Below are 20192 nucleotides of genomic sequence, written 5' to 3'. Positions count from 1 at the left end.
AGGAAGTGAAGCTATGAGCCATCCACTTCTTCAAACAGATTCAGTGAAGGGTTTCAACTTCATCATTGTGTGAAATAGTTGAGCTTTATGTTTAAACCAGTGTGAGATCCCAAGGATGCATGAACTTAGGCCTCACCCACAATTCTTTTATGCATGGGTGGGGAATATCTTGTCACCTTCCAAACGACACACCCACCCATAATTGACTTAACATATACAGTATCTCATTAATCATTCCGATCTTTCCAATTAAAGTTAGATTAGCTTTGTTTTAGTTGAAGCAGACAACCTCTATATCACAACTTATTGGAAATAGATCATTAATAATCACTATTTCTAGGTTTGTCTCATGCAATCTTATCAGACATATGTCTGAGTAAAAGCTGTTCAAAAGATTACCTCGGATCTTTACCAGCTTTCAATAATATATTTAAATTTTTTATTTTAAATTAAGAGGAAGTACCCCTGAAACTTGGGAAAATTCAGATATATAGAAATTATTTTGTTTTTTTCTTTTATATATGTATACACATAGAAAAGAAGAAAGAAATTTTTTTTTTTTTTATATATGTCGCACGTATAATTACCTAACTTTTTTTTATTTGTTTATCTTTGCTTTTCTTTAACTCAAAATGTGGTCAACCTTTAAATTCTTTTATATGTGAATATCATCAAATCACCAATTTTTATTCTTTTTTCTACAAGAAATCACTAAGCAATTCATTTTACTTTAAAGATTAAAAATAATTTATCATTATATTAGCTAATTTAGATATCTAAGTTATATAGGTATCTAAAACAATATTTTTATAAATAAAAAATTACGATTAATTTATAAATTTAAATTTAAATTGATCTCTAAACTTTAATTCATAAACCAATTATAATATTTTATTTATAACAGAAATTATATTAGATACCAATAATTTATAAAATGATATATAACCTGGTTAATAACTAATTATTTTGATTTTTAAAATTAATTATTATTTAATTATTTTCTTTTAGTATTTCTTCTTCTTTTCGTGAATGACTTTTTGACTTATTTTCCCTTCACAAATATTTCTTGTGTATTGTTCTTTATTTTTATTATCACAGTATATACATATAGTGGTGGAGCTTTTTCTCTGAGGATAGGGTAAACTTGGCCCACCAGATTCATAGTTTTCCAATTTTTCTTTTTAAATAAAGTCAAGTGTTAGTAACTAAAAAGTATATATATATATTATCTGTACATGTAAAGTGATGGTGCAAAAAAAAATCATTTATACTACTTTAATACTTGATTGAAAACAAACTTTATTTACATCAAAATTATATTTAATTTAAATATATTATTTTAATCCAAAAATTATTAATCAAGATGTAACTTTCTATATCTATATCTATATTATAGGGCTGTCAAAATGAGTTGAAATTCGCGATGCAATTCGGCTCACCACGGGTTTGGACCGGATTGAGTTGAAAATTTTTTTACAAATTTCAATACAGGTTGATTTATGACCCGGGTCATCTAGTATTCGACTCATCCGGGTTGAACTCATAGTGAACCGGGTTGGTGAGCCAACCCGTAGATAAAAGAATCATACAAGTATTTTTTTATTAAGTTGAGCTTTACATTTGGATCATGTTAGGTTGCTTTTTGTAGCCAATACATAAATAATTTGTATTTATTTTATTTTGGTTTGTATTTGGATTGTATTAAAGTTTATTTACATTTTAATCAGAATTATAATTTAGTTTTAACTGACAAAAAATAAAAAGAATTATATTTTTTTTAATTAAGTGAACTCGTGATGGGCCGGATTGGGTTCAAAATTTTTGGCTTGCTAAAAAGTAAATCGGGTTGGGTAGCTCAGTAAATGATCAATCCGTGATGGGTTGAACCGAATCGGGTCAGATTACCCTTTGACAGCTATATATATATATTCTTTATACGTCAACTAACGTGACATAAACACACTTTGATGAAAAAAACTATTAATCATGGCATGTCTTTTTTTATCGGAGGGAAAAACAAGGGAACAAGAAACGGGACAAGTGGTTTTAATCCTACATATGCATGTAGACAATTCATGTTTGCCAGCCATAGCGTAGTATTTGCAAAGACTAAAAGCTCTCTGTCACTGAGTTCAGTGGGGCTCTTGATGTGTCTCAAGCTAAAAACCCTTATAAAACAATGAACACCCTACTTACGAAGAACACACTACTACTCACCCTTTGTTCACACACAATCCAATGGGGGATCTCATCTTCTCCTTCAAGACCCAGGAGCATGGTCAGCAGAGGGCAAAGCACAACAAGAAGAGGTTAACCGAGGAGCAGGTTACGATCCTCGAGAAATGCTTTTCTTCCAACATGAAGCTGGAGCCGGAGCAGAAGTTCCACCTCGCAAACCAACTCGGTGTTCCTCCGAGACAAGTTGCTATCTGGTACCAGAACAAAAGGGCTCGCTGGAAGACTCAGAACCTTGAGGTGGACCACGGTGTTCTTCAGGCAAAGCTTGAGAATGTGATGGCGGAAAAGAAGCAGCTGGAGAAAGACGTGGAAAGGCTCAAAGCTGAGCTCAAGAAAGCCCAAGAGATGCTGCTAATTGGTGATGTGGTGAAAGGTGGAAAAAATAGTAATTATAACAGTGGTAACAATAATAATAATAATAAGAATAATAATGGTTCTTGCTGTGAGTTTTCAACTTCTTTTGAAGAGGGAGGGAATTCAGGTGTGGTGCTTGATGATCATGAGTGTTGGCAAAGTGGTGAGGTTATGCAGGTTGAGGAACTCTATGCTTACTTCATGGGTGCAAATTATGGGTCAGGTTTGCATGAGAAAAGGGCGTAAAATATAACAAACTTTTGGTGGTTTGTACATTTTTCTTTTTCTTATGCCCTTCGCCGGGATCCCAAAAAGTAGTAGAATTCGTTAATTTTCATTTTTGTTAAGTCAAGAAATGTTGTATAAAATCCATGTGCATGTGTCACAGTGTGGCAATGCAGATCAGAGAGTGCCTTTCCAAGAGAAAAAAAAAACTGAAATAGAAAAACAATTTGATAACCGTCTCTTAGTCCTCTATGCATTGCTTTTGTTAACTTCTTAATTTTTTTTTATCAGAAGAAAATATATAAATAAAAATAGTTTAGGTACTATAATTCATATAATTAAGGATATGGTAAAAAAAAAAGTCGAGCTAAAGAAATTGATGGAAATAAAAAAAATCGAGAGAAAGATAAATGAATGGATGGTGGTCTCGTATAATATCAAGAAATTGTCAAGAGGTAATTAAGGAACCGGGGATGATTGAGAAGGAGGAAAACTCAAACTTTATTAAAAGAAGAATTCACAAAACAAGATCAAAATGAGAAGTTATACGAATCGAAGGGGACGTTGTTGGGTTGAGCTCCCAATTATGCCTTAAAGTTCTAATTTAGCCAAATTTTTTTGTCTCACTATTTAACTTAAGTAGAGAGTGTCTTTTAGTAAAAAAAAGTAAAAAAAAAAAGAAAGAAGATAGAGTGTATAAATCGCAGTTCTCGGAAGAGAGAAAGATAGAGAAAATTTTTGGCATCTGCCTCAATAAAATTGCAATTCCCACTACGTTCACCATTGATCAAGCTGAAGGTTTTACAATAGATTTGCTACATAAGGTTTTTCATTTTAACCATTGGGATCGTCAATTGAACGTTTATGGTTAGAGAAGTTAGTCTTACATTGTTGTTCTATTTTTTTTTTCTTTATTCTTTATATTTGAGAGTATATAAGTATTGGTTTATGCTTCTGATTTGACTTTTTTTATTCATATTTAATTTTAGTGAAGTTGTATTTATCGACTTATGTGGGTTTTTACTTCTCATATTAAAAAGGTTTTTCGACACTGAAAATATAATTTTGTGATTATTATTTCCCTTTTTTTTATTGTTGTTGCTCCTTGTATATTCTTTCAAGTTTTGGAGAATTAATTTTGCTGCATACTTTGGTACTTTTTTTTTTGTTATTGCTTTCCTCTAAATAGAAGTAATTGTTGCAAACATGGGCTTAGTGGACATAATTGTTGCAAACGTGGGCGGTTTTAGGCGGTTTTAGACAGTTATTTTAATCATTATGTAACTTTCTTTTCATTTTTATATTTACATAACTATTAAAAGAGATCAGAATCATAAATAGGTGATTTGTGTTTAAAATAGAGGTAACAAATTGTATTTACAACAAAAAACTTTGAGAACGCCATGAATAGGACAATGATAACTCCAGGAAAGATTGTAATGATTTGGGTCATCTCTTTAATTGATTACTTTTTATCGGTTTTTGTTTTATCCTTGGTATTTGTTTTGCTTGCATCTTTACCTTTCTACTTCATTTATTTTCTCACCAAGTTATGTTCTTCGTAGTTTTAATTTGCAATATTTATTTTTCAAATTCACACGGTTTAATTATCTTTCTCTTCAAGATTTACTTTCCAAGTTTTTAATCACCTTTTACATCATTTACATTTTTGAAAGCAAGTTAAGATTTAAAGATTGCAATCTATCTAAGACTTTCTAAAGATCGATTTATTAGAAGCAATGCAAGAATTATTAATTAATATTCACATAAAAAGGAAACACACTGAGTTAGATATATTTATAAAGTCAATTCAACATATAAATGTTTTACAAATAAACTCTATGTTGATCGTCAAATCCTAAATTAAATGCTGTAACTTAGATTGAAATATGAGTTGTTTGGTAGTCCCATTAGAAGAATACACAAATTGAGTTTGTTTGGTTCATTAAAAAAAAAATATTCAAACAAGCATCAAACCAAATTCTTGAGAAACAATAATATATAAAGCAAATTAATTTGAAAATATTTTGAAATATCAAAATTGGTGTATAAAATTTTGAGGACTAAAATACTAAGGTAAAAAAAATGTTTTTACTAGTGCAACAAAGACTTTTTATGCCGGTTAGAAAAAAAAAAAATTATGTCATTTCTGGAACCAACATATGTATCGTCGACATAGAAAACTTTTTATGCCAGTTATGTTACAACCGACATAGAAAGTCTCACTCTCATTCCATTCCCAAATTCTCCATCAAACTCAAATTCCACCATAGGCGACACATTTACCGCTACCTCATGCTCACTGTCATTGTCATTCACTCCCTACTTCGCTTCTTTCTCCTCTTCGTTCACATTCGTGAGGTCCTTATTCTCGTTACCCCTTTCTTTGTCTCCAATACCACTCTCATCATGCACTTCTTCGTCAAAGAGGTTCTGGAATCCATTACCAACATAGCAAACACAATAAACACATTATGATGTTGTCCTAATAAACACCAATAAACACAATAACAAATTAGGGACCTTTACGAGAACGAAAGCGACTACCAACTAGAGGAGAAGACGAGAGCCAACAACGAGAGGGAGAAGACAAGAGTCAGTGCAAGGGAGAATAACAATGTGAGGGAGGATAGTAGGGCTAGCAAAACAATGAAATGTAGTGCGATGGGGAGAAGGGATAAGAAGAAAATTAAACATTTTATGTCACTTCTAGTAAAGAACCGACAAAGTATCTATCTTTAAATTTAAAATAATTTGCACATCCATTTCCTATGTCGGTTCTAAGTATAACCGACATAGAAAATCTTCTACTTTATTATGAAATTACCACCACTTTCACTTTCTATGTCAATTCTATGTATAACCAGCATAAAAAGTCTATGTCGATTTTATATATAACAGACATAGAAAGTCTTCTACTTTTTGTGAAATTGTCATCGCGTCCACTTTTTATGTTGGTTTTAATGATATCCAACATAGAAAGTGTTATAATATTTACAATTCTAACACCACATCATTTATTGTGTCAGGTAAATTATAATCGGCATAATTAGTAATTATAAAAAAATATTTTTCTACTAGCACTAGTGCAATTTTGGAATTCAAAATCGCCTTATATGCCTTAGTTCTGGCAGAAACAAAGCATATAAGAACATGGTAGCAATTTTGCGATTCTCGCGAACTTTTATGCCTCAGTTATCCAAATAATTGAAGCATAACAACCTTTATGCTTTGATTTATCAAGAACTAAAGCCTAAATGGGTTTATGCTTCGATTGTTTTGAGAATCGATGCTTATAAGTTAGTTAAATTTTCAAAACTGCAACTGTTTTTTGGCTTAAATACTATTTTCGTCCAGTGCTCAATTTCATTCCTATTTTCGTGAAAAATGTTCAATTAGACCCTTTTCCGTAATAGTCCTAAAATAATTAACAGAACATTGTATACTATGGCACTATGTACATGTTGTGTGTTGTATTTCATTATGTTGCCCATTTTATGGGTTTATGAGGTGTATATCCATTACAATGTTTAATTTAGCTTGAAATGAAAAAATGGTGATAAAAAGTTAGATAGGTTTGCAATGCACAAATGGCATTGGGTTTTTCTCGTTTTGTGAAGAAAGAGGTTGTGCAAACTCCTCCTCTATAAATCGTATGCGTCCATTAGAAAGGTATGTCTCGTTGCCAATCTTCTTCCTCTTGCTGTAATAATTCAGGGCTGTTAGGAATCCAAGTGTGAGTCTAAGTTCCACATTGACCAGAAAGTAGAGCACTATATAAGAATCAAGACCCATAAACCCATTGCCTTAAGGTTTTGGGTTGAGAGTGGTGTCAGTGTCTTATGTGGTTAGGCTCAGATCTCATTGGTGTTGTTCTCCCCAGTGAAACCCCCCTCTGTAAAACCTGACAAGTGGTATCAGAGCCGATGGTTAATACTGGCTCAAACGAGTGCAGTATGGTCCTAGTATCGAAAGTATTCCTGGCAAAGGTCCCAGGTAAGGGTTCCAGGTAAGGGTTCCAGGTAAAGCGTGTCCCGTTAAGAATAACGGCGGTATAGAAAAGGGCAGAAAAGGAGTACTCGTGGTTGGGCAGCTTCTGTTGGAGGGGGAGTGTACCAATGTGGTTGAAGGGACTCACCCTTGAGGGGGAGATTGTTAGGAATCCAAGTGTGAGTCTAAGTCCCACATTGACCATAAATGAGAAAGTAGAGCTCTATATAAGAATCAAGACCCATAAACCCATTGCCTTAAGGTTTTCGGTTGAGAGTGGTGTCAGTGTCTTATGTGGTTAGGCTCAGATCTCATTGGTGTTGTTCTCCCCAGTGAAACCCCCCTCTGTAAAACTTGACAAGGGCAACGTTATTGTAATAGTTTCTCCCATGGTGGTGGTTCAAAGGGAATGGGCTTAAACTAGATTTGTAATTGTGGAGACCTAACAACCTTGAGAATGACAAGAACTTCAAAGAATCTTGGTACACAATTTTGGGGTTGTGCCAACTACAAGATTTGATTAATAAAACAAGTTTTTGTTATAAAATTATTTATTTTTAATCAATATTGAGTTTGTTATTTTTATGTTCAACAAAGAGCAATTTTGATGATAGAAATGTTGTTATCACTAGACAAAAACAAAAAGGAAAATAAATGATCGGGAGAATTCTCTCAAGGTTTCCAAAAAAAAAAAAGGATCCAATTATTAGTAGTAGTGGGTTGTATTCTTGGTTTAATGAACATAGAGATGGTGTCATTAATGATGAAAAATTGTTCTCTAATGGGTTGTGTTTTGGGTGGCGTTTTGGGTGGCTATGTTAAGGACGAATGCATTATTAACATTGTATCAAAATATTGTGTAATGTTAATGCTTGAAGTAATGAATGAAGTTATCACTGTGTTTTGTTCAAAAAATCCGAAATATTGGTAATGTTTATTCAATTTAGTCCTTATTATTAAGGTTTGTTTAGTTAACTGTACACAACTTGTGAATTCATAACACAAAGGAAAGTAGGTGATCTAATACGCATTAATGTAGTACACACCCAATAATTTTTTTAAACTATAAAACCATAATAACATTAATTTTTGGCAGGAATAATACAAAGCACTTAAGTTCAACAATACGTCCAAAAAGGTAATTGCCAAAATACGTCCAACAAGCTACTATAAGTTCAACAATGTATATTATCTAATGAGCCAAAATAAAATTCATAACACTTTTGGTACCTCTATATATAGACACATAAGTTTAAAAAACCCTTAAAAGAAAGTCCAAAGCCTAACATAAAATAAAATTTGAAAACACAATTTTCAGATTTAAAAGAAAACCCAAAGCCCAAAACATAAAATAAAATTGAAAACATAATTTTCAAATGCAAAAGAAAGCCCATAACCCAAAACATAAAATAAAAAATTGAAAACATAATTTTCATATGTAAAAAAAATAAAGAAACTTAACAAAATAAAGAAAATTACAAAACTTATAATTTCCTAAAATATTTTCAAATGTGTTCCAAGTTATGATCCTCGTGTTCTTTAAATTCTCATCTTCGTGAAGCATCAATAGTTGCAAAGGTAATTTTCTTCCAAGTTCTATGTTCTTGATCTTGTCTTAGGTTCTTTAAGTTGTATTGGTTCTTCCTCAAATTCTTCTTATAAAGAGTTAAGGGATAGTCCTCTATCACCCTATTGGGATGAAAAAAAAATGAATATGCAAGTGAATTCATGCTTAATTGTTCACTCCTATGTATTCATGTGATACAGCATCCATATTATGTACTAATAATTTGTGTGCATATATATCATACCATTTTCTAAATAATGTTTAGCATACATACACTATACTTATAAAACCAAAAAAATGTCTAATTTCTCACCTTGTGAGGAGCCTACTGATAACTCAACTTCTATACCTTCATAGTGAAGCTTATTTCACTCCCTTAGATTTTTTTTTTCTTTTATCTTTCAATCTTAGCTTAGATTTGTGAATTTTTAGGAAGTTTTAGCAACTACAGCACCGCCCGGCACAACCAAACTGCTACAAGGTGTCTACTCCCTGACTTGGTACCGCCTGGTGCAATTTATTGGTGCCTAGTTCAACTAAAATGATATATTACTACACACTTTCTATTTCTTATTTCTTCTAATTGTTTGGTTTGTCATGAAATTCATTCGCATTTCCAATATATTTTTCATCTTATCATAACCTTTATGAAATAATGTTCAAATGATGTGTATCAATTAATTTTTTTTTATTGTCTCACATTTGAATATTTTTATTCTTTTTTAATATTTTTATTTATTATATATTTTTCTTTCATACGAGACTGTTTAACACTATTCATTTAAGTGTTTAATAGCATAAACCTTTCATTTACTAAATAATATAAAAAATTTATCTTCTTTACTCTATTATTATTGATTTTTGTTTCATTTGAAGAATTTTTTTGTTTCACTAAAACAATTTTTATTATTTCTCAACCATTGACTATGTTGATATTTGAAAATATTTCTTAGGTCTCTAAGGTATTCTTTGTTTTATCATACCGTTAATTATACATTTGTTTTTCTTTATGCGATTTCATTCCAAAGTTCTCAAATTTTTTCTAAGACACACATTTAATAATTTTTTAATTGTTGTATATTTTTATCATATAGAATATTTTTTTTGATATACTTTATATAATTATTTTTTATTTTCTAACTCATTATCATACTGTCATTTTGTCACTATAATTACATATATAAATTATATTTACTTTAATATAAAAATTTAATGTAATTGTCATAAATTCTTTTTATCACCATCTAACATATATTGAAGTTCAAAAGATACAAGATCTATGTTAATTTTTTTATTATTAATTTAATTTTTGTTCTTTGCGTGATTTTGATCATGTTATATATTATAACTTTTTATCCGTGTATAAAAAAGAGATTCATTAGAATTTAAAAAATTAAAATAAACAGATATTTAAATTATATTTTAATTTGAATATTTGTTTTCTTTTTATATTTTTCTAAAATATTTTTAAATTTTATCAACTAAGTTTCATTAATGTTTGCAAATTTAATAAATATTTCGATTCTCATGAAATCTGGTTTGTTATTATAATTTGAGATGTAAAAAATTATAATTTTTTTATAAATATTTGATATCCAAGAAATAACTCTTTTCTTAATATTAAATATTTGATAATATTATTTTTTATAAAATTTAATTAATTAATATTAAAACAGTAAAAGTATAAATATGAGTACAAGTATATATCCATTATTTAGAATATACAGAGATGAGTCAAAAATTTATATTCATTAAATTTAAATATAAAAATGATAATAGAACGAATATAAAATAACGAAACACGTTGCATCATGTACCATTGTCTTCGCTACTTACCAATGAACGATGGACATTCAAACGAGTAATGATAGGATACAAACCTATACATTCGCAATGAAGGATATGTAATGTTCTAGAAGAGAATTTTATCTCTTCCTTCTAATACTAGTAGTGTGTGAGTAATATTATTATTCTTCAAGGATATTTGAGCTAGTAATAGAGAACTTGTGAAGCAACACTATTGTTACTCTGTTGATTTTGATTTATATATATATATATATATATATATATATATATATATATATATATATATATATATATATATATATATATATATATATATATATATATATATATATATATATATATATATACTATTTCGTGTAGGTAATATAATTAGCTCATAATGATTACATCTATGTGATAAAATCGTAATTGTTTTTATCTGAAAATATAAGGAGAGATGTGGGAGACGATTTTTATATTTAGTTTTTGACTAAAATCATTTTAAGATAGTAAATTGCTAGGATAAATTTTACTATATTAATTTGTTGTGTTCTTAAAGCCTGAATTATGAAATAATCTATATAGCCTGTCCTTAGAGTTTTAAGAAGAAAAAAAATCAGGAAAGTGATTCTTAGGATTAGTTGTTCATATGAATCTTAGCATATTAATTGCTTTTAATAAGGATTAAACAAAATAATAACTCTAATTATATTATAGGTGTGTAAGATATAGATATATTCTATCTTTATATTTTATGGTTTGTTAAGATTTGATTGAAATGTCTTGATTATATAAAATAATAATCTAAAGGCGACATTAATGATTCATTTATTGAATCCTAAAATATAAATCACAATAATTAAATATAAAGATTTCGCCTTCAAATCTTTCTTGACATTATCTTTTTATAAGCAACTTTTCTCTACAATAGATTTCCAAATAATAATTAATGTCGTCAATATTAAATAAACTTAATATTATATTTGAAATTAGGTTTCTAAAATGAAATTATCTCTAATGATAAAGATTTTACTATTTATTTTTTATCGTATTATACATACTCAAATTACCATCTATCTTTACCTGTAATTCATATACAAATAATAATTAATGATATTAAAATATTTAGAATTATATTTTCAAAATTAAATCATTTTTAACAGTAAAAATTTTCATTAAATACTTAATTTACAACTTTTACAAGTAATCTATTTTGAAGAAGATTTACAAATAATAACTAACGAGATCACGATTACATAAAATGAATATTACAATTATCAAAGTTAAATTATCTTTAGTACTATAACAGATTAAATAATATTAGATTTTCAAAGTAAAATTATCCTTAATAATAAATATTTCATGTTTCCTTAATTAAATTATCATCCTTATAAATATTTTCACCGTTTTTGAATGATGGAACAGAAATATTTTTTTAATAACTAAAGACAATTTTAAGAATTGTCACGATTACATAAAATGAATATTACAACTATCAAAGTTAAATTATCTGTAGTAATATCATAGATTAAATAATATTAGATTTTCAAAGTGAAATTATCCTTAATAATAAATATTTCATGTTTCCTTAATTAAATTATCATCCTTATAAATATTTTTACCGTTAAATATTTTAACCGTTTGTAATGATGGAACAGAAATGTTTTCTTAATGACTAAAGACAATTTTAAGAATTGTGGTATGTGTAACTACATTATAAGAGATCACGATTACATAAAATAATGAAGACTACAATTATCAAAGTTAAATTATCTTTAGTAATATAATAGATTAAATAATATTAGATTTTCAAAGTCAAAGTATCCTTAATAATAAATGTTTCATGTTTCCTTAATTAAATTATCATCATTATAACTATTTTCACCGTTTTTGAATGATCAAACAGAAATATTTTTTCAACAACTAAAGACAGTTTTAAGAATTGTGGTATAGTACATTATAAGAGATCACGATTACATAAAATGAATATTACAATTATCAAAGTTAAATTATTTTTAGTAATATCATAGATTAAATAATATTAGATTTTGAAAGTGAAATTATCCTTAATAAATGTTTCCTTAATTAAATTATCATTCTTATAAATAGTCCATCTTATAACGTAGTTACACATTCCACAATTCTTACAATTGTCTTTAGTTATTGCAAAACTTTTGTGTTCCATCATTCAGAAATAGTGAAAATATGCAGACAGTGGTACTGAGAGGAAACTATTTGGGAATCCGAAGATATCAAAATCCAGTTGCAAGAAGAAGACACCACCACCGTTTTTCGCATCGTAGAAGCAACACGCATCATTTTCATCTTCCGGCCATTCGTGTAATATTTCATTTTCTTTACTTTTGGAATTTCTTGGTCCTTAAAATTTTAGTTTCTTTCTCATTTTCATTGTTATTGTCTTTTCTTGTGCAGGATTTTCCTTCATTGGGTGATCATATTCCTTCGTTGGTCGACCCTCACAGTGATATGCTCATGAACAATGATGACATGTTTGAAGAGGTATTCGCTCTTCCTGTTCAGGAATTTTCTTCATTGACTGACCCTCACAGTGATATGCCCTTGAACATTGACGACACGTCGTATGAGGCAAGTATTCTGTATATAGTTTGATGTATTTTCCTATGAATACTAAAATCTTAGAAACTATGAAAAACTTTAAATTGTTAACTTTACAAAATTGAACTACAGGATCGTCTTGAGTTAGATGAATGGATTGACAATGAGGACTTAGAAAAGGGTTTGTTAGAAGACATTATTGCAAGACAAATGCAGACAAAAACTTATATGTTACCTATTGACTTAGTGGCGTCAACTGAAGAGCGAGAACCTGATATTTGCGTAATATGTCAGGTATTTGTTTTTTTATGTACTAGATTGGGGTTATTTATTCAAGTTTGATGTATTAGAAATATATTTTACCCTTTCTCTTATTAATTGAATGTTTATGCATGATTTTACAGGATGAATATAAAAATAAAGAGGAGATTGGAATTCTGCAATGCGGACATGAATATCATGGAGATTGTATAAAGAGATGGTTACATGAGAAAAATGTTTGTCCCATATGCAAATCAAAAGCATTGACAATTGGATAGAAGGGGAAATTGAAATCACATAATTCATTATTTGAGTGAATTCATATTTTGATCTGAACGAAACGAAGTAGTACATATTGTTAACATAGTTGTAAACATTGTTGTTGTAATGGTGAAAAACTCATTGCTTACTGGTTTCATGAACCAGTAAACGTAGTTACATTCTTGGATTTAAATTATGATATAATATTACTTTTAAATTATTACCATTTTTAAAAAGCATTAAAAAAGGAATCATGTTTGATAAAAAAAAGTTAGTTATTAATAAAATAAATATTTTTTTAATATCATAACAAACTTTAAATTATTGAAAAATTATAATTTTTATATATGACGTGTTTAGTGAAAAGAATATATATTACAAATTTTACAAATTTAAAAGAACTTTGCAAATCTTAAGGTCTAAGTAAGTGTGATATACGTAATGAAAACTTTATTTTCTAATTGGTTGGAATAAATTACGTCTAATTCATTCTTTTTATGATTGATTATATCGAAAAGATATAATATTTATTTACCATTACACATTATTGTGAAAAGAAATAAAAAAAATAAAAAAGATAAATCAAATTTCAAACTAATATTTTACAAGTGTATTAGCACAAAAAAGTATATAAAAACAGGAAAAGCTAAAGATTAGTTATTATTAATCTTCAAATTAATTAATTAATTAATTTCTTATAGTACTAATAGCATTTGATTAAAATGATATTATACAGTAAATTCATTTATCTGTTGTAACATTTTCAAAAAATATTTCATATTAATATTATTTATATTAACGTTTGTAAGAAAATATTACAACAGAATATATATATATATATATATATATTAATAATTTTAATAAATATAACTAAACAAATGTTACTAAAACCAGTAAATCTTGAAGAGCTACTAATGGTACGAAAATCATATGAACAGAGAATTTAGAATTATATTTTAAAAATTGAATTCTAATGGTAAAGATTTCCCTCTACTTCTCTTGTCATTACGTTCTTTATAAGTAATTTATATTACAATATATTTAAAAATAATAATTAATGTCATCAAATAAACTAACTGAATATTCGGTAGAATTAGGTTTCAAAGATTAAATTATTTTTAATCATGAAGATTTTTCTCATTACTTAAATCGTTATTGTTTTCAGTCATTCATGCTATACTATAGTTGCAAATAATAATTCATGATATCAAGACAAGTGAATTGAATATTTAAAATTAAATTATCTTTAACCGTAAAAATTTACCGTAACCATATCATTAAATACTTACATTACCATCTTTACACGGAATCCATTTTAAAGAATATTTATAAATAATAATTAATGGCATAAGGCTAAAATATTTGTTATCTATCCGAGGAATCGATATTTCATAAATGTTTTTGTATTGTGCTTGGGTGAAGTAATTTAGAAATTTTCAGAGAAAAAATGAGTTGTTTGAATGAGAAAATAATTAAAATTTAGAATTTTTTAGAAGCTATTTGAAATAAATAAAAGGAACAGAATTTGAAATTCACCAAAATATGTTGAAATTGAAATTCCACTCTCTCACTAGCTTTGAACTTTTCATCATAAGTCATGTTAGATGCCATGCTCAACATCATGTTGGCATGCATTATATTTCATACATGATCATTGTAGATGATATTGACATATCTCATAATGCTGCTCTCGACTTTGTTGTGTACATTCAAACAATATGTTATATGCATAAAAAAAGTCTTCATCATTAACTTTAATGGATTTGGAAGAACATATTTAATAACGATTTAATAATAATATAGATGAATTTAATGTTGTATGCTTATTGTTACTATTTGTGTTTTCTAGTTAAAATACAAATTAATGTTTGCATTTTTCATCATGATTGCATTTATGAATTAGAAGCACTAATTATTAATATTTTTAATTTGATGTTTTAATTTTCAATAATTGAAATTTATTTAATTAATAATTAAAAAATAAAGACAAAATAAATTAGAAACCCCAAAAAACAATGACTTATGACGTGAGATTTCCATTTACAGACAAAATTTAAATAAGATCTTATAACATCTTGTACTTTTTGTAAATCAACAAAAAAAATTGTGAAAATCTCAATAAAATCTTAGATGATCAAAAGAGAAAAAAAAAAGATAAATAGGTAAATTAGTTAACACTACAATATCATATAAAGAAGTACGTGGCTCATTTTAAATTGATGTTTTTCAGGGTCTAAAACCACTCATAGTAAGATGTAGGACATATAAAACAAGCTATATTACAAGAAAATTAATTCAATCCATCCATTTCAAAAATATAAAAGAGATATATAAAATCAACTATATCTTGATAGGAATCACTTAAGTAGAATTTCGATTCTCTGCCAGAGTTTTACCGTGTCTTCAAGAACACTGATTTCAATGTTTTGAAAAATATAAAAAAGATTTTTAAAATACCAACATCAACACAAAAAGAGCAGTAAAAAATCTGGATTCCACTTAAGTATCAGATATCTATCCAAATGAATATTTAAGTTCTACTAAACATATTTGCTTCGAGAATTTTTTTTCAGTTCATGTTTTATCTAACTGGGTTCAAAGAGTCGGTAAGAATGAACTAGAGTTATGTAACTATAATCCATAATCTGATCATTGAATCAATTACATGATTAAAAGTATTAAACAAACTTGCACAGGTCATTGAAAAAGACACTATACAATACGGTTCTTGAAAAGAAAACTGACCTTTTGAAGAGAATTAGGATTCCTCCTTGCAGTAACCTGAATGAGTGCACCATCAAGAAGCATGCGTTGCAGTACTCTTGCTATGTTCATAGAGTCATCAATGCCAAGATGATGACTTCCCATCAATGGTATTTGCAGTTCCTTCATCATTGTAACCATTCCTGTGGCCTGTTACCCGTTATAAACAAAAGCATACAATAAGTTATACATTAGGATTATGCAAAATGAAGGTAAAGAAAAAACCTGAATCCACCATAGTTAAGATGATATTAACTCAATGGGTTAAATATGTTTCTAGTCCTGAACTTTGGTGTAAAATTGAAATTTGTCTTTTTTGTTTGAAACTATAATACATTTTAATCTCCAGATTTTAAAAATGAATAGATATAATCCTTTTAACCTAATTATGTTCAACTTTTTTGACGTGTCAAACATGTTTCATGCTAGCATTTGAGTTATTTATACTGATGGACACATTCATGTCTCAATGTCAACTGGAAAACGTGTTTGACACGTAAAAAAAAAATAACGTAATTGGATTAAAAAGACTATATCTATTCATTTGTAAAGTTTGGAGACTAAAATGTATCAAAGTTTTGGACATGAACAAATTCCAATCTCACGTTAAAGTTCAGGGACTAAAAACATATTTAACACCTATATAGAGTTGCACCCTAGCAAAAAATTTTATGAAAAATGAGATTAAATTTCCTTTGATGCATTTGCCATAAGTTTTGTATGTTAGATGGAAAAATGAATAAATTCTATTATGGTCTTCTGCCAATTATGAACATTTAGAGAACTTACCCTCCTGTTATAAAAGTTCAAATAGACATCTTTGAGATTAACCCACTCCATAAAATATGGAGGAAGCTTTATCTTTGACACTTCACATTGTTGAAGGACCTTAGTTTTCAAATCCCAATTTCCACTGCAAAACCAAAAGATTTTGATGTAGAAGAACAAATCCTGTTATTCTAGTTCCAGATATACAGCGCAGGAAACCAATGCATCATTAGAAATAAAACAAAGAGTTATAAAAGTTAAACCATAAGTAATGATACTTACCATGTTACAAATGCTGCACGATTAAGTTCTGCACCCCTCCACAACTGATTTCGCATTAACCAAACTCCAAATTGTTGAATAACTTCCGTAAATGGAATTGCTGTGTCATGCCAAACTCTGAAAAAATAATGATCAGTATGGCTATAGTTCGTGGTGACACTTTAGGTTGCAGAAGTAGGTAATAATCCCTTAGTAAACTGATACAATAAAATGATTTTCATTGTAATGGCTAATAGCTATCTTTTCACCAGTCTAACTCATTGTTCATCAGTTATAGGATATTTCAAATCAGAAATCTCTACAAATGTTACTAAAAGCTACCTTAAAAACTACCATTACTTATAGCATCAATTTATTAAATAATAAATACATGTAGAAGGGGAATTGGAGGATATATTTGTTTTTCAGATTGTATGTGACAATAAAAATGAAAGCAGAGATTGTATGTGGATCAGAAGTATGAATCAGGCTAGATTAGTAAAGGCAGATTAAGCAGCATACTTGTGAACTCCAAATTTCCCATATTTGTTTGCAATGTATTCGTTTATTCTCCGTTCACTCATTTTTGAGGGTCTCACAAACCTGTTAAAGGACCAACACAAAAGTAAATTGTAAGATCAAAGAATAATGATCCTCATATATAAATTATATTTTTAAATTCAACAGAAACTAACCTATGTAGTCAAAAATATTAATATCATATGAGTTTAAGACTCACAAGCCATCTTGTTGCATTTAAGGGTTCAAACCTTGAGACTACAATTCCATTAAAGGTATAAACTATTAAAAAACTAACATCCTAATTATAGTCTAAGAATGCAAATTATATTCATTTTAGAACTATAGAAAAGACCAAGAAGAAAAACAGAAGATCTCAGGCAATCACTGAACAACACTGCACCTGTTAGATATGGTATAAAGTGGCAGATCAAAACCTGTGGAATGTGTCTTCAAGCTGCAATGTTTTTGCACTAATCATTAGAACTGGAAACTCAAGAATCTCAACCCTACCCTCTAAATCAAGCACAAGGAAATAGTCTAGATTCTGCGGACGTATTTTGTTCAACTCAGCAATGTCAACTGTAAGCCCACTGGAGCAATCATGATTAAACGTCTCAAGGTGGATAGGATCATCCATCTGCAATTTCAAGAAAAGAAAACAATAAAACCATTTTTTCCTCTGCCATCTCATAATTACACCAAATTTAATTTAACATGACATGACAAAAAGATGAAGCTGATTAACAACATCACCTTCAAAACCTACAATTAAATGACTTAACTAGCTATCTTCCGACAAAGCTTGGTTCACACCAAAACTTCAAAACAGAAAGAATAATTTAATGACACCAGGTTTCTCTACTGAGCACATTATTTGGACCTACTCAAAATCATACATGGAAAGGATTAATTGAACAAAGGCATGGACATGGAATACTTTTGCATGTGCATACTAAGTTATCTGACTTTTGTAATGTGATACAGTAATTCAAGCAACAAAAAATTCCAGGAAGTCCAATCAGTTCGAAGAACAAAAGATGCAGGAAACTCTAAACAGGAAAGAGTTTTGAGGATCTTCATTATAGAGAATGAGATACAGAAACATAGTCCTACAACTGAAATCATTACCCGCTCCTTCATCGACAACAAAAATTATTATAGACTAGTGGAAAGACAAACGATATTAAAAAAAGAAATATAATCATCATTATAGTTATAAAAATAAATATAAATAATATTTACAATTTTATTATAGAGAATTTTTATTTATTTTATAGATAATTTTTTACTATAAATAATCATTTTAATTTAAAAAATGATTAATTTAAAAAAATGACTAAATTAAAAAACAATTTAAAAAAAAAAGTCGTTTGAAAAATAAAATAAAAATAATTAGTTTAATTTAAAAAATAAAATTTGAAAAACAATATGTATACAACAAAAGAGAACCCAATACTGATTAAGTGACTTAAAAAAACCAATTAACTAGCTCTAAAAATAGCTACTCTAACATGATGTCAGTATTAAATAAATTTTCTAAAAATCAATGTAAGGTGTCCAAATCCAATTCATATTCACACCCCTTCTTCCCTCCGTTTCATTCACAAATAATTCTCTTAATAGATATATCCTCTCTGTAGACAATAAGGCGTTCATAAACTATGCCACAGTGTCATGTCCTTCATTATTTATCATAGAAACAATTTATCAAGCACATGCCATGCAAAACAACAGGGTCTCCCAGAATACTTCAGAGCTTAAAATTTAAACAGAATAAAATTACCCATAAACCGAAATGATGTAAAAGGTGATGGGTGAAAAAAAAGTCATAACCTTGGTGCATTTTTCCTGGCAATGATACAAGCACAAGGGTTTCCAGCGAAAGTGGGGCTCGTGAAAAGAAGGGGTCTCGGAATTTGAGAGAGAAGCAGAGGGTGCTAAAGAATGTGCTGGATGAAGTGCAAGGTTTGCAGGTTGCAGAGTAAGAGGAGAGAGAGAAAAAAACATTGGATTACGGTGTGACAACATTTTTGCTAAACATCCTCTCGGAAGCGCCATCACTATTCACTGGGTGTGCAATGTGGATTGCTCTCCTTCCCAACTAAGCATTTTTCTCTTATATAATATGTTTTATATCAATACTTTATAATGTATATATATACTCTTTCCCAGTGGAAATACACAATTATTTTTATAATAAAATAATAAAGAAAATGATAATTTAACAAATGTTTTTTTCTAATAAATTTTTACAAACTACCGATTTGAATAAAAATATATTATTTTATTACTTATATTATGGTTAAAAAATGAAAAAATAATCTATTTTTTAATTTCATTTATAAAAATTTTGTCAATTTTAAATTTTTTTTATCAAAACATAATTTTCTAATAAATAAATGTAATTAAAAATATTCTATGATTAATTTTACAATAAAATTATTAAAAATACTAAATATCAAGTACAATAAAATATATAAAAAAACATTTTTCTATAAAAAATATTTATTACACTATAGAAAATACGTGTTATTTTTTATTTGTCTTATTTTTAATTTTTTAAACAAACATTTATAGTGTGAAATGAAATAAAAGTTTAATTTTCACATTTATTTATAAA

The 20192-nt window shown here is 28.3% G+C and overlaps 2 protein-coding genes across 2 annotated transcripts; one reads left to right on the top strand and one right to left on the bottom strand.

Annotated features, from left to right (window-relative positions):
• Positions 1-2178: 2178 nt before the first annotated feature.
• HB52 (homeobox protein 52) lies at positions 2179-3035 on the top strand. The gene has a single exon (XM_028052922.2). The coding sequence runs from the start codon at positions 2239-2241 to the stop codon at positions 2836-2838; it is 600 nt and encodes a 199-aa protein (XP_027908723.1). The 5' UTR covers positions 2179-2238; the 3' UTR covers positions 2839-3035.
• A 12716-nt stretch (positions 3036-15751) lies between these two features.
• LOC114169097 (Polynucleotidyl transferase, ribonuclease H-like superfamily protein) lies at positions 15752-19682 on the bottom strand. Its single transcript, XM_028054120.2, has 6 exons — positions 19406-19682; positions 18007-18209; positions 17573-17653; positions 17072-17188; positions 16811-16934; positions 15752-16171 (listed from the first exon to the last, which is right to left on the bottom strand). Exons 1-6 carry the CDS (start codon positions 19628-19630, stop codon positions 15971-15973), a joined length of 951 nt encoding a protein of 316 aa, XP_027909921.1. The 5' UTR covers positions 19631-19682; the 3' UTR covers positions 15752-15970.
• Between the last annotated feature and the right edge of the window lie 510 nt (positions 19683-20192).

Source organism: Vigna unguiculata, chromosome 11 (assembly GCF_037176805.1).
Source record: "Vigna unguiculata cultivar grain cowpea cultivar isolate G323 ecotype 2 chromosome 11, ASM3717680v1, whole genome shotgun sequence".
Classification (NCBI taxonomy): Eukaryota; Viridiplantae; Streptophyta; class Magnoliopsida; order Fabales; family Fabaceae; genus Vigna; species Vigna unguiculata.
The sequence above is the reverse complement of the archived record's forward strand: the minus strand, read 5'-3'. Positions and strand labels throughout refer to the sequence as shown.